Here is a 14401-nt window from a genome sequence, read left to right as displayed (position 1 = left end):
AGCTATTTTTCCCATCATGCATGACTAGATTTCTGGGTTTGGGCGGGGGAAGGGGGGGGGGGGGGGGGGGGCTGGACCAGATTTAGTTTCATCTCTCCTCCCAACTAGCAGTACTCTGACTCATACGGTTCCAGATCTGTGAGTCCAAGAAGGAAAAAAGTATTATACTCAAAGTTTTTTGGGTGGTTTTTTTTAGTGGCATATCAAGGAAGTAGGTTTACACCACATATTGTCAGTAAATCTCCTTTCACAGATGCCACCTCAGAACCAATTTTACACTGAGCACACAGGCTGAACACCATACGTTTCCAGATGACTGCCTGCCACCCCTTCACTAACTCTTCTGGTTTTGCCACTCAAATGCACCGCCTAAAACAAAAAACTAAGTACTGGCTCACATGGGTGGGGCACACATGGGTTTGCTCTTGTCCAATAAACTCACTGCTCAAGGCATCATAATAAGTTTCACCCCAGTAGCTAAAACACAGCAAGAACTGTTTTCTTGATTAACTTCTGCTAAGTTGTAAGCCACTTCCATTTCTCCTCAAAAAGATCCATCTTAAAAATCCTTATTCACAATTTTTACTCACACTTGTACAGACAGACTCAAACCTGAAGTACAAAAATAGGGACATTCGGGAATTCGCCAGATCAGGAAGGGGATTAACTTCCTGCCTTAGAATAACATTTTCAGAAGTCGCCTCAGATAGGAGGTGTTGCAGACAGACTCCCATTCCTTTTATTTAAGTCTAGCAGGATTCTGCCTGCTGAGTATCTGTAAAAGTCAGGGTCAAGGACTTGGCTTGGCATTCCCAGATAGGTATTGAAAACAATCAGTACCCTTTAAAAACAGTAGGTCATCTTTGCTTTGCCTGGTTTTATTTAGGTTTTTTGACTGTGTAATAAGCACATCAAGTTTTGAAAAACAGTAGCAGCTGACAGTTTAGCTTTAGGGAACTTTTGACTCCTTTCCCCACTGGTTCTGTTCCCTCTTTACAGCCTTGTATCACTGCATCCTGTTTACTGAGCAAACACACAAAAAATTTCACAACATTTACTTGTCTCAAAGTACAGTAAGGACTTATCAAAAAAACTCAAGATGTTCTAAGACTCTCAACTTGAGGATTATCATACTAACAAGGAGGGGTCCACACAAGGAAATGCAGCATCCCTGATCTGCCAGCTATCAGGTGATGAATTCTAGCAATGACAAGGAAATGTGTCATTTTTACACACCAGTAGGTCCAAACACCAACTTGCACAACACTGAGCATCAGGTTCCCCACTGGAGATACAGCTGGTTTCCTTTCCATGGGTAAGTTCTGATATGATCTGAGACATGCCATAAAGATCTCTTCTTCCAGAGAATATAAGGCTAGTGGGCAGTTACCAGAAGCACAAGATCATCACTAAAGAGTTAAGCTGAAAGATACAGACAGCAAGATCTGCAGAGAACATGTAACTGCTGCAGGAAGTAGAAAAAATATTAGACTTTTACTTACTTGAGCCAAACCCTATAGGATTAAAACAAGCTGACAGAGAACAAACACAGGCAGACACTGCTGCTGCATCTACAAACACTGAGATTCACAGGTTTTTCCCTCACAGCCATCCATGTTATGTTATGTTATGTTTTAACTTAATCATGTATCTCCTTCTAGCATTCCTCCTTCCACAAGTGTTTGCTCAGAGTTCTACAGATCTCTCTTAAGTCAAATTATTTTATCTTGGGGTCTGCTGTAACACATTACCCATTTCCCCCAATGCTCCATATTTTTTTCCTTCCACAATTAATCCAAGACAAAAATAGGTATTTTCTTCACTAGAGACCAAAGACTGGCTGCCATTTGAAGGCCTTATCTGACCATAATTTATTTCTCTAAGCAGCAGAATCCTACTCCTGGCTCTTGCACCATCCACTGCAACCCTAAATAAGTCAGTTCACAAGCAGTGCCTATGTTTTTAAGGTGCAAATACACAACAGGATTTTACTGGCTCACAGATGTATTTATCACATAACAATTAAGGGCCCATGACTTGCAATTAATCATCTCTCTGACAGCACACATCTCAAATCAGAACCCTCAAAAATTTAGAAGAATCGCACTTAAGAACCTCTTTTGTGGCCAAAGCACATGCCATGAATGTATCTTCTTGCTTAAATTTAAATCTGCTCCTGAAGTACTGCAATGATGCTCAGCATTGCCCACTACAACAGACATTCCCAATCTATACATAGTGTAGCTATGACTTTTACTAAGATTTGAACACTCAGTCCTCAACGCTCAAGCTTGCAAGGCACATACTGCAGCAGAAGCCTGAGCAACTTAAAAGTACAAAGATCATCAACAAAACAGTTTTCCTGCAGTAACAGGCCAAGTATCTCGATCTCTTTATGCACCCCTTTAAGATCCTTCACTTCTACATAATTACTAAATACTGCTGTTGGCCTCTGCAGGTATTTTGCTGGGGAAGTTTTCCGTAACAAAGCAAAGTATGTGTTATCAAGGAAGGCATTCCCTCATCATATCTTGGGGGTGTATTTATCTCTAAATGGCTGTGGAAGGTATTAAGTTGCTCCTCAAAGTTATACCTGAAGCCAAACTAAACCCTGCAGCTTCAGGATCTAGCTTTGCATCACCGGTACGGGACAAAGAAAGGCAAAGAGACGCTTGCTGCCAGGCCCGTGCCTGACTTTGTCATAGCAATTACTGCAGCTATGCCTAATGAGTATTTAGCCTTTCCACTGCCACAGGCACTGCAGTGCTGCATTTTCCCCGCTCTTTTACCTAAGTGGAAATTTCAGTGTGTTAGAAGAGGCAAGGTTAGCCCAACATGGTTGAGTTTGGGCCCACACCTGTCTCCTGATTCCTTCCAGGCAACACATGAACATCAGGGAATTCAGCATATACCATCAGAGCCTGGTGACAGACTGCTAAGTACCCCTATTTTGCGTGCACAGTTCCCAAGAGAGGATGCTTGTGGGGTACCAGATTCCAGCTCAGGTCTGGGGTCAAGTAAACACTGATTCACTTCCCACAACTTTGGCACTGCTTAGGTCCCTTGATCATAAACAAGATGGTTTCATCTCCATTCAAGTCCTTCCACCCCCTGTTCCCAGCCCTTAGTCACTGCCTCCTCAGCAGCCCCCTGAAACCATCTGTTCTGGAGAAGTCAGAGGTGCCTTGTTTTCCCCACGAAGAGCAATGCAGCTGTCCCAGCAGGGCTGAGCAGCACCCTGCCTTGGATCAGACACCACCACCACCACAAGGCACGGACATTCAGGGAGCCAGCTGAACACAGCCCAGTGCTTTTAGTTTTCCTGTTCGTAAAGCACAGATAACAGTAATACTCCCACAAATCCAAAGATTTGTGTAACAGTGCTCTGAGATCATAGGATTTAAAGAAAACATATTTGTTATTTTTACATGGCAAAGGAAGAGCGGCATGAACATGGATGATTATACAAACAGCCTAGTGGGCTGTCTTGTACAACCTCCTCAGTCATTTGGGCTCTCAAATCAAATTAGCACATACCACATGCTTTGTTCTTTTCTTCAGACCAATTTTGCTGGTACAGGTGCCTGCTCCAAGACCTATTTATTTAGAAACGGAGCCAGCAGGGAAGTAACAACACCTTAAGAACAAACTAAATGCTCCCTAAGGTCCCTTCCAACCTGAGTTATCCTACAAGCCTATAACCACACCAACAGGAAATGCCTGGAGCTCAACCAATTAACCTTCCTTCCAGTTCTGGGGCCCAGGATAAACCAGTCTGTGGAGAGATGTGTCACCTGTCTGGCTTCTACATGGCTTCTCGTTTCTTCAGTGATTTTATCACCACCAGCCGGTATCCGAGTCACCATGCTGAGACTCCAGCAGCAAAAGCACACAGAGCAGCCACACTGACATCTGGTATTATAAATACAAGCTCTGCACTGTTGGATAATCTGTTAACAGCAGAGTGTCACTGAAAAAGCAATTAGCAGCAACTAGTAAGCCATCACATTCAGAAGGAAAAAAAAAATTGGTTTGGTAAGACACATAACTAAACACTGATTGCAGGCAGCATCATTCTTCCCTGCTTGGCCATTTCCAGCATGTGTGGGACTCGGTGTTACTGCAAGATACCTGCAGCAGCCCTGGACTGAAGCCCTGCATGGCCACAACACAGGTCTGGCAGGGGGCAAGTGTGCTGTCCTGTTACGGAAACATGACTTGATGACAATTTGAAAGGAGCCCTGCAGGTCCCAAGCAGGGAAACCAGCCCTGGCAGGGCCTCCAGACCCTCTGCTGAAGTGCCTGCATCATGCTCATCAGCCAGTACGAAGCACATCAGCATTTGTTCTCGCACAGATTTCCATCCACTCAGAGAGAAACTCATCAGCGCTCACATTCACTGTGCAGAGAGCAGCTGCTGAGCAATAGCTGCACCACCATCCTGGTATCAAGCTGGAGCAGTGACATATGTCATGTCCACACTACAGCAGTAATTGTATTTGTACACATTAGGTCTACACATAATTTCTTCTTATGACTGTTCAGACAAGAAAACAGCTCCTACCACAATTACACTGTGGAGCCATGCTTATTCTGGGTACTATTTCCATAGCTCCTTATCATGGCTTCCAATACCCACACAGAACGGAAAGAGACTGTACATTACAGCAGGTCCCCAACACTACTTTAACAGGATTGGGGTTTGCAGCATATACACATACATTCTAGGGTAAGAGGTCTCAAGTTACCAGTCTCTAAACTAGCCAGCACTCAAGGGTATCAAATGGAGAAAGACCTCTTCACACGGACATCTTCCATTTCCCCTCCAATTATTTCCTCTAAATGCTTTTCTACGGACAGCTCTCAGCTCCTGCTCAGGGGACCCTTCATTATTTCATTTTCTAAAAGCCACAGCACTACAACTTGCTGCTAGAGAGACAGCTGATGGGACACAATGAGGTCACAAGTTCTCCTGTGACAGGAGTCATCAGAAAGAGACAGAAAACCATTGAATTCATATATTTTCCATCAAGCAGATAAAATCCCCAGTTTTAAATTGGTGCCAGTGGAGATGCACCAAGGATTAGTAAATCCCCTTGTGTGGTTGATGTAAAGGAGAGGAGCAGTGTACCCCAATACACCAACTGTCCTTCCTTCAACAAACCCTCCTCTGGTCCAGCAGCCCTACATTATCTACGACACCACTGCAGCACTGCCTGCACAGATCCTCTAAAAAAGATTTACGAGGTTTGACTGCCAGTACTTAGAAAGCATGAAAACAGCAGAGCCAACAGGTGAACCCATTTTGCTCACAGATTTCAGAATCCATTTTCCCCTTCTTAGAAAGCTACAAAAGTCCAACAAGTTTTTCACTTGGGGGGCAGGAATTTTCTGTGACTACAGACAAACAAGTGGATCCTGGACTATGACCTGAGAACCGCGCACTGCAACAGAGGCTCAGTAAAACGTGTCTCTGCAATGTCCTTCCATTGGCATGATCCCACCATCTCTGGGGGATACACTGCATGAACCTTTGGAAGTTAGCTAGAAAAGATCCCAAACTCTTTAAATTTTGTACTCTTATTTTTCCAAAACTCTTTGAATCTACAGCAAAGAAGAAAAATTTTTGTTTTGACCATGCTTTCTTTGTACCAGATACAATCCCTGTGCCTTCCTCCTAGTACACAGCACACCCTGCATTCACTGCTCAAAGATACCCTTGAAGAGGTCCAGAATTTGGGGCTACTTGCAGCTAAACAAGCAATTAATCCACACCACAGACCCTTCTGACAGTGGAAAAGCTTTATAAGCCATCCAACAGCAAACAGCTTAAAAGAAAAAGTGGGGGTGAGGGAACAAGATCCAATAGATGTTGTTCGCTGAAAGAGAAGAGCCCACGCAAGCATCTGACCAGGTATCAGCAGTCACTGCTTTTAAGGCAAGTCACCAGAAACCTGCGTGCTCCTCACAGCATAAAAAGACACCTTGATAACTAAAACCCGTATATAACTTAATGCAATTAATTAACAGGGCCAGGAACAAGGTGAGGAACAACCCTCCCTCCCCAGGTGTTGTGTGTCTGCGCTGAAGGAGATATTCAGGCAGCGCGGTCTGCAATTTACTCAAGTTGCAGATGATGAATGCGAAGGTCACATGAAGGGAAGACACCAGTATATTGCCTGTCACAAAATGGTAGCACCCGGGGATTTGAGCATATAGGAGAGCTATAACCCCGTCCTTCCTATAGCCTCCCTGCAGCTCCTGACATGGCATCCGCTATGGAGGACAACGAGCCTGGGCTGGGGGAGGGGGATGAAGCAGATTAAACTTAAACACCCTCCGCATCACCCCCCCGCAGCGACAACATCCATCTCTGAGCCCCGCGGTCCCACACCGAGCAGGGGATGGATGGAGCCGGTCCCCACAGCCACTTCAGCCCCCTGCGTTATGTAACAGCCAAGACAAGGGGGGGCTCCCACCGGCCGCCAAGGTGCGGCAGTGGCGGGGACCCCGCTGCGGAATGCCCCCAGGCGGAGAGCCCTCCCTTCCTCACTCCCTCCCTCCCTCCCGCGCCTCCCCGTACCCCTGCACCGCAGCGCCCGGGCGTCCTGCAGCGCTGCCCGCGCACCACACACTCGCCGAGCCGAGTGGCTGCGAGCGGAGCGCTGTCCTCGCACCGCGCTCCAAGTGCCCGCACCGCGCTGTCCGTGCAGCGGCTCTGCCCGCGCTGTCCCTGAGCTCGTCCCCGCACCGCGCTGCCCGTGCGGAGCGGCTCTGCCCGCGCTGCTCCCACACCGCGCTGCCCGCGGACCCCGCGGCGCTGCCCCCGCACGGCGCTGGCCATGCGGCAGCTCTGCCCGCGCCCCCCGGGGACACCCCCCGCTCACCTCCCGACGAAATTCTCCAGCACGGAGCTCTTGCCGGCGCTCTGCCCCCCCACCACGGCGATCTGCGGCAGGTCGAGGTTGGCGTTCTGCCCGATGGCGGCGAAGGCGTCCTGCAGCCGGTTGACCAGCGGGATGAGATCCTCCATCCCGCGGTTCCCCATGGTTGCGGCGCGGCTCCTCGCACAGGCGAGCTCGCACTAACCCTCCCCGCAGCCCTCCCCGGCTCTGGGGCCGGTGGGCAGCGGCTCCAGCCCGCGCCCCTCGCCCCGCTCGACGCCGCCCGGGCTCCGCTCGCCTCAGCCCGCCCGCCGCGCCTGTGAAGCGCCCCGTGCTGCCGCCAGGGGGCGTTAAAGGTACCGGCGCCGCGCTACATCCTGGGAGATGTAGTCCGGCGGCTGCGAGGGGCCGGGATAGGGATGGCACCGGTGTCTGTTCCCAGAGACCTGGCAACGGGGCTCGCTCCCCAAAACCAGAGCAGTCCAGGCTGTCTCGGGAGCTGCGTGGGGTCGTGTCTCTGTGCGGAAGGTTGACACACCTGTGTGGCCCAGCCGGTGTGGGTGTGCAGCCCGGTAAGCCCGCCCCGCAGTCAGTCACGGTGCACCTCTCTGTGGGCCCGTACCGCCAGCACAGTGCCACGGTCCCTGTGGCGTCCGCTCCCTTCAGCTGTGCAGCGCTGCCAGCGAACAGGTAAAATTTGGTCGAAGGACCCACATGGTTTGGTTACTACGCCTGCACAATATGATCCTCTCAGCCACACCGTTCAGTCAGTGCACCATGGTTTGGTCACAGTACTTGGGAACGGGCTGGCGCCTGTATGGGAGGGGTTTGTGTGAAGACAGCACCTGTGAAATCACCAGAATACAAGAGACATTTGAGATTATTAAACTGGAGGTTTGCTAAAACGCTACCACTCTGTAAGCATCTGGTCTAGCAGGAGGTGTCCCTGCCCATGGCAGAGGGCAGAATGAGATGTTTTTTAATGTCCCTTCCAACCCAAGCCATTCTGTGGTTCTGCTGCTTCATTCAAACACAGATGAAAAATGCATCATTTTCTGTTTATAGCTGTGAAACAGTAGATGTTGTTGCCAGTCTTGTTTTAGAGAAACACAAACAGGTGTTTCATTTTATGCACCCAGATTTTGTTTTTAAAATGACTTGTCTGCAATAAAGAGGGAACAGCTTAGCTTTAGGTTTTTGAAAGGGATGGGTTCTTAATAAGAATATAACATGAGGCCCTATTTGATTTCAAAGTATAGCAATGAAAACAAGTGTTCAAAAAAGCATCTGATGGCTAGCAATGACTCAGAAGGATGGAGAATGTTGCATTTCAAACACCTCTCAGTTCGTGCTACCCAAGACTCCTATTCACAGCTCAGAGAGAGATGGGGGTGGTGGGAGAAATTAAATACAAAAAACTGCAACAGATTTTGAGCTGTCTGTTTTGTTTTAAATGGCAGCTTTTTAGTTATAATAATTATAATGAGTATTTCACAGATGTCCATCAAATTTAATCCATGCAAAAATACCTACCTGGACATACAGAGAAACTGAGGCAACCATGGTGAGGGATGAATTTGCCTCATGCTCTAACACATCACCAGTATGCAGGTAAGAACATTGAAGGAAGGGAAGGGAGCTGCTCCATCTGTATGGGTAACACCATTGTAGGGCATACGTGGGCAGTTTTGGGGGTTGTCAATGCTATTTTTTCCTCTCAGCAAATTACCCAGTAAATCTCAAGAAATAAGCTTAAGAAACTCAATATAGACTGTGGACAAAAGGCTTTGAGCATCCATGCAGCCATTCTGATAATTTATGTTGAAGGAATCTGGAAAAAAACCCACGGTAGATAGCTGCTTCTTGTAAGACATCACCACAAAAAGAGCAATGAAGAGTATCAAAGGCTCAAATAATGATGTCGCCTTCCTCCCTGGATCAGAGCTAAAGCTCAGGGAACTTTAGACCATGAGGATCTTTGAAGCTTTATTTGAGGAACCATAAGAAGAAAACTGTCCTTTTCCCAGAGCTTGCTGGGGAACTTGCAGTTCACCAACTGCAATACAGAGAAAGAATTCCCAGTCACATCACTCCAATCACCTCACACAATCTACCAGCTGTACTAAAAACTCTCAGTGGCCATGACCAGCTTCGCCTGGGGCTTCTCCCCATGTCTGTGGGCCTGGGAGCTTTAATTAAGCTCAGTTTAGGGCCATCAGTCTCTGCTGAAGTATGGAGACGTGTTTGTCTCTGGGTCAGTTGCAGCCTGTGGTGTCTTTGGGTCTGAGTTCCGCTCATGGGTTGACTCCTTAGCTTTGTCCCATGTAGTCTGAGTAAGTATTTTGTTCTGGGTGAGCCAGCTCTAGAAATAATCATTCTGGTTATACCATTCTTTTGGAAAAGCTAAAATGAAACGAATCCATTTGCTTTGAGAAATGTTTGTGAAAGACTGTTGAAAGTACAGTATGTCAACAGCTGATGTTTGAGGGGAAAAGTAGGGTTTATGTTGTCAGTTGAGGAGCTCGTACAGTACAAAGGCTCATGCATGACTTCTTTGCAGGTGTTCTTTCCTATGTTATCTAGTTTTATTTTTCTGTGGAATTCATACTTAGTTCTTGGGAAATGTGGTCCTTTAGGGGATGTATTGGTGGGTTGGGGGGGGGTGTTGGCCTAACTGAAGTCTTAAAGGGCAAAACTGGACAGGAGGGTTGAGGGGAGCTAATAGGGTGCTCTCCAGGTATACAAGAAAGGAATAAAAGGAATGGTGGAAGTGGTGAAACGTGCAGAAATATTGGCAAACTTTACATGGATCATTAGTGTAAAACTGAGAGATGCACAGAATCTGCTCCGGCTTCTCTGTCCTGCAGAGATGTTTGTAAGTAAATGAGCTCCAGTGTCCGCCTGCAGCGTCACCCTAAAGAACTCATTAACAGTGTGAAGTCTCAACGCTTCTGCAGCAACTGCAACGGCAACCGCTCAGCCCAGAGAGACTGAACTCGAGCATCCGAGACAGCGAGGCTTGGATTTTCTGAAGCTTTACAAACCTACACCTCCCGTTGATGAAAAAGCGAACTGCAGGCACTCGGAATCGCTCCTGAGCCTTCCATTTTCTCGCCTGCCACAAACTGAGTTGCAAGGATGTTCTCAGCAAACGTACCTTTTGATTCTGTAATGCCTCCTACCTGCAACTTACGCAGCAGTATGTAGCAGACAGAGCAGGAAAAACAAAAGGAATTTTATAAACTGGAATCAATAGGAAAAATCTATTTCTTTCTGCCTTGGTAGAAAAACTGAAGATGTGAGCAAAGAAAAACAAGGGGGATGAAAGATTTCCTCCCTCCCCTTCTCCCCCCCCCCCAGTTGCTATAAATATTTCTGAATGTACTTTAACATGAATCCCTAAAAACGCGTGTGGCCAAGCATATGTGTGTTTCTATGTATGGCTATCAACATAACGACAGTTGTGTATGCTGGTTTTGTCGCCTCATGCAAATAGGACTCCCAGTTTAGTTAGCATAATTAGAAATAGACATTTGAGAGCTGGATTCTGTCCTTCATTCCTTGCCCTTGCAAAAATAACACATCTAGTCCTCAGAGGAAAAAAGAGGCAAAAACGTGGAATGCAATTAGCTTATGAGTCTCCAAGTTACTTGCAAACTGTTTCTGCTGACTCCAGGTAGTGTGAATGTTTAGAATATATCACTGTGGGTCTTGAAGTGGACAATTCTGGCCTTTTGGGTTCTTAAAAATGCTTATAAACACAGGTGAGAATTTAAATGGAATGTTTAAAAGCAGAGGTTAAATGTTCCAAAAAGAAACAGGCCTAGGATTGTCATTGTCCATACCAATATAGACTCCATGATACAACTGACCAATAGTTAAAAATATTAACTAAAATTAGCCTCTTAAATTTCCATAACTATGTAAAGCTGCCTACAGAGATAGAAAACACTTAAGTACCTATGTTATAGTACTTAAGTGCTACTATACTACAGCAATGGTACCATGGTAACATCATTGATCTCTTGAGGTATCAGTTGCTCAGAGAAAAAAAGTTGATTTCTAATGCTTCTATTAATTGCAAAAGCTATTTGAAAGAAAAGCAGCTTTTAATTTTTGAGTTTTCAAATATAAAGCTTTTCTTTGTAGAATAATGTAGTGAAATGCTTCTTCATGTTCTGTGCTTAAACTGAACTGGTGTGAAAATCCCCCAAAAAGAGGTAAAAGAAGGTAAATGTAGTGTATAAGACACTGGGACAGTATTACTGTTAGTATGACTCCCCAGAATATACATAAGGAAAGAAATAAGCTGAATGTACAGTCCATTAAGAATGGGATCTGCACATGGATGTGAGTTTAAATTAATATTTTAAGAGCAACAAAGCTGAGTTCTCTGTGCTTTCTGCATCCAGTGAGATGTCACAAAATAGCTCCTGCCATATATTTTACCATGTGAGACTGAAAATCACTAAGAGGAGCTGATTGACCATGTGGTAAAATGCATATAAAAACTGTATCTTTACCTCCTGTGGGCCTGTCCTGCCTATCAAGAAATATCAGGAATAGGTTTCTAGAACTGTATTACAAAGAATGAGGGCAAACATCCCTTAAGGCACAGATCATTTTGGTTAGAAATGTTGTATGAATCCAGTCCTCCTCCAGATAAAACAGACATGGAAAACAGTGTGATTCCAGTAAGTAATATCAGCTGTTAAGAGCATGTCTGGTGAAACTTGACCCATTCTTTCAATAGATGGGCCCTCAAAACAGGAGAAAAAAGTACTTTAAAGCTCCATATGCTTTCTCTCCAAGAAGTTTGTGAGGCTTAAATACATTATGGTGAGAACTAGTTATATCCTGGTGAAATGGATGAGTAATAACACCATCCTTGCAGTTTGCAGAGGAAATGGTGGGCACCGCAGTATGCTCGTGCTGTCATAGGCACTGAGAAACACTTGGGTTTTCAAAAGTGATGTGGCTTCACCAAGGGTTGCATACCAAGTCTTTTTCAAAGCCAAAATTAAAACATAAAACTGCACAGTACAGTCATAATGTTGGGAATAAGAAATCTCTGGTTATCTGCATGCCTGATCTGGTCCCTGGAAAAAATTCATATAGCCCAGCAAGAACTTGGCTATATAATACAATCCAGCTCCTGAATAAAAAGCATTCATATGGTCTGTCCTCTTATCTGCCAACAAATTTCATAACCCTGATCTAATCATACAGAAGTGTAGTGCAGGTTGCCTTATGGTCGTGATCCAGCAACTCCACTGATTATAGTCTCTGTATTACAGGGCACTTTCTGGTTCAAGGTCTTACTTTGAACTTCTAAATCTTACTCTGTTTCGTTCACTCCAATTGCCAACGAGGCACTCCCATGCCTAGGGGATGCATGGGTTGTTTTTGAGTGATAGTGCTGTAGTCTGTATTGTGTAGTCTGCATTGTGGCTCTTTTTAAGGTTCTGTGTATTCTCCCATTATGACCTGTATTTGCCACTGCACACTGAGTAGTGAGTTGCTTAATTATTGAAAGGGAGATGTTCCTTACAGGAAAAGCAACTGTCAGTGGATGGGAGGTCAAGGTCTGCGTACCAATAATCACTGGGCACTGACAGCACCCTTTGGCTGTCAGCCTGACACACTGTTTTGTTGCTGGTAGTGAAAGAAAGGATCCTAACCCAATTTTCTGCAGTTCCCTTAGATCTCTGTATGACTTTCAAACTAAATGGTGTGATTACCTGAATCTGGAGCTTTCTCTTCTGCATTCAATTAAACCCTCTCTGGTAGGTGTGATGTTCACATTTGTACATAAAGGCGTGTCTGAAATCAGCCTTTGGGTTGCAGGATGATGGAGCAGCATGTCTTTGCTTCCTACAGCCCTAGTCCTGTTGTGTTGTGCAGGCACAGAACTAAATCCATGTCCAGATTTGTGTTCAATGCAGTAGATCTATGGACTATTTATAAACTCAAAAATGTTGTTTATTTAATGATTTCTATGTAGGACCTCAGAGAGAAAAGCCCAGTCTATGAGGGGAGCCTCTAGACGATGTCAGAACATAAAATCTAACAGTGAAGAAAGGCTTGGTTACCTGCATGTTTCATTAGCATGGTGTTTTGTAGATTTCCAAATGTTACATACAAAGAATACTTACAAGAGCTTTAGTTGTAGAATTAAGAACAGAGGACATCAATTTCAGATTTGCATTTATCTATACAGCCTGAATTCTGCCTTTCGCAAGTCTGGCTAATTTATGGACTGGGATTGTAGGATTAACCCTTTCCCCCACTGCTGCAAGCCAGCCAGGCCAGTGGCTGCTCTAACAGCATGATTACAGGAGCAGAGGATGAACTATGCAAAATTATTTTAAAAGACTCTGTGCATGGTTTTTTGCTCCGTGTGTGTTCCCTAGGATGACATTTAAGTTTTCATGCTTAACAGGACAGCATTTTCTCTGTGCAGACAGCCATAAAGGACTTTGGACATGAACAGAGCCCATCATTGATTAATATGGATGGTCATCTCGAAATTGATTATTGTAAAATCAGGATGGTATAAAAAGGCCCAAAGGAAAAAATCAACATATGCTGCTGCACTGAAAATTATTAACAATAACTGTATAAAACCAGTAACTGTCTGTGTTCAGCTTACAATGCTTTCAGGTAAAAATTGATTCCAAGGACTTTAATGAATCAAGTAGTCTTTATTGGCATGAATAAAAAGACTATAAAGTAAATTATTTCAGGATGGATTCTCTGGAATAGCAAGGAGCAGAAATGCATCTTTATCCTTGTAAGATTTAGCTTAGCATAAGAAGAAATTATAGTCACAGTATATTTTCATAGAGAGCCTGTATGTACTGAAAAACCTTAAAATTAATTTTGCTATGAAAAACAGGTCCTGCAGGAAAGGTTTTGCTGCAAACCCACCCCCCGCCAAAAAAAAAAAAAAAAAAAAAAAAAGGGGGACGGACTTGCTGGGGAAGTCATTTCAGTCTACAGCACAGAGCAATATTGCAAAAGTCCGTTTGTTTTCTGCCAGGTTCTCATTATAGGCTTGCCAAGATGTGACCACAGCAAATAGCCAGAGGCTGCTTTGGGATTTTTCCATCTTCTCGGTGAGATGGTTACCAAAGATTCCCCTGGACTATTTAAAAAAAAAAAAAAAAAAAGCCCCCCCCCCCCCCCCCCAAAAAAAAAAAAAAACCAAAAAAAACCACCAACGAGCAGAAAGCCCACGCTGTTGGAGCCCATCTGCTCCTCCTGTGCAGTAGTTTATTCCATTCCCTGCCCAGCCCTGGGCAGATGGTGTCCATTCCCTCCCAGCCCTCTCGAGGGACAAGGGACCTCAATGCCGCCTCTGCGCAGGGAATGAGGGATGGAGGTGCTAGGGGCAGGGGCGACCTGAGAGGAAGCTGCGGGGGTGATCCCCAGACCCGCGGGGGCGGCCGTGTCCTGCAGCCCTGCCCAAGGAGCTGCCTCCCGCCTGGGCTGGGCCGTGGAGCGGGGCCGGGCAG

General features: G+C 45.5%; 1 protein-coding gene across 9 annotated transcripts in view; it reads right to left on the bottom strand.

The window, feature by feature from the left end:
• DNM1 (dynamin 1) overlaps window positions 1-7122 on the bottom strand; it is a gene marked incomplete at its 3' end in the record, with an annotated part of 65819 nt that extends 58697 nt beyond the window's left edge. For all 9 annotated transcript variants that reach the window (XM_082294991.1, XM_082294992.1, XM_082294993.1 and 6 more), the window contains exon 1: window positions 6888-7122. In XM_082294991.1, the coding sequence (XP_082151117.1) occupies window positions 6888-7048 (161 nt within the window). In that variant the 5' untranslated portion in view covers window positions 7049-7122. The remainder of the gene's footprint in view (window positions 1-6887) is intronic.
• Window positions 7123-14401: the final 7279 nt, after the last annotated feature.

Source organism: Coloeus monedula, assembly GCF_965178545.1.
Source record: "Coloeus monedula genome assembly, chromosome: 21".
In the NCBI taxonomy this organism is placed as follows: Eukaryota; Metazoa; Chordata; class Aves; order Passeriformes; family Corvidae; genus Coloeus; species Coloeus monedula.
This window is presented reverse-complemented; position numbering and strand designations above follow the sequence as displayed.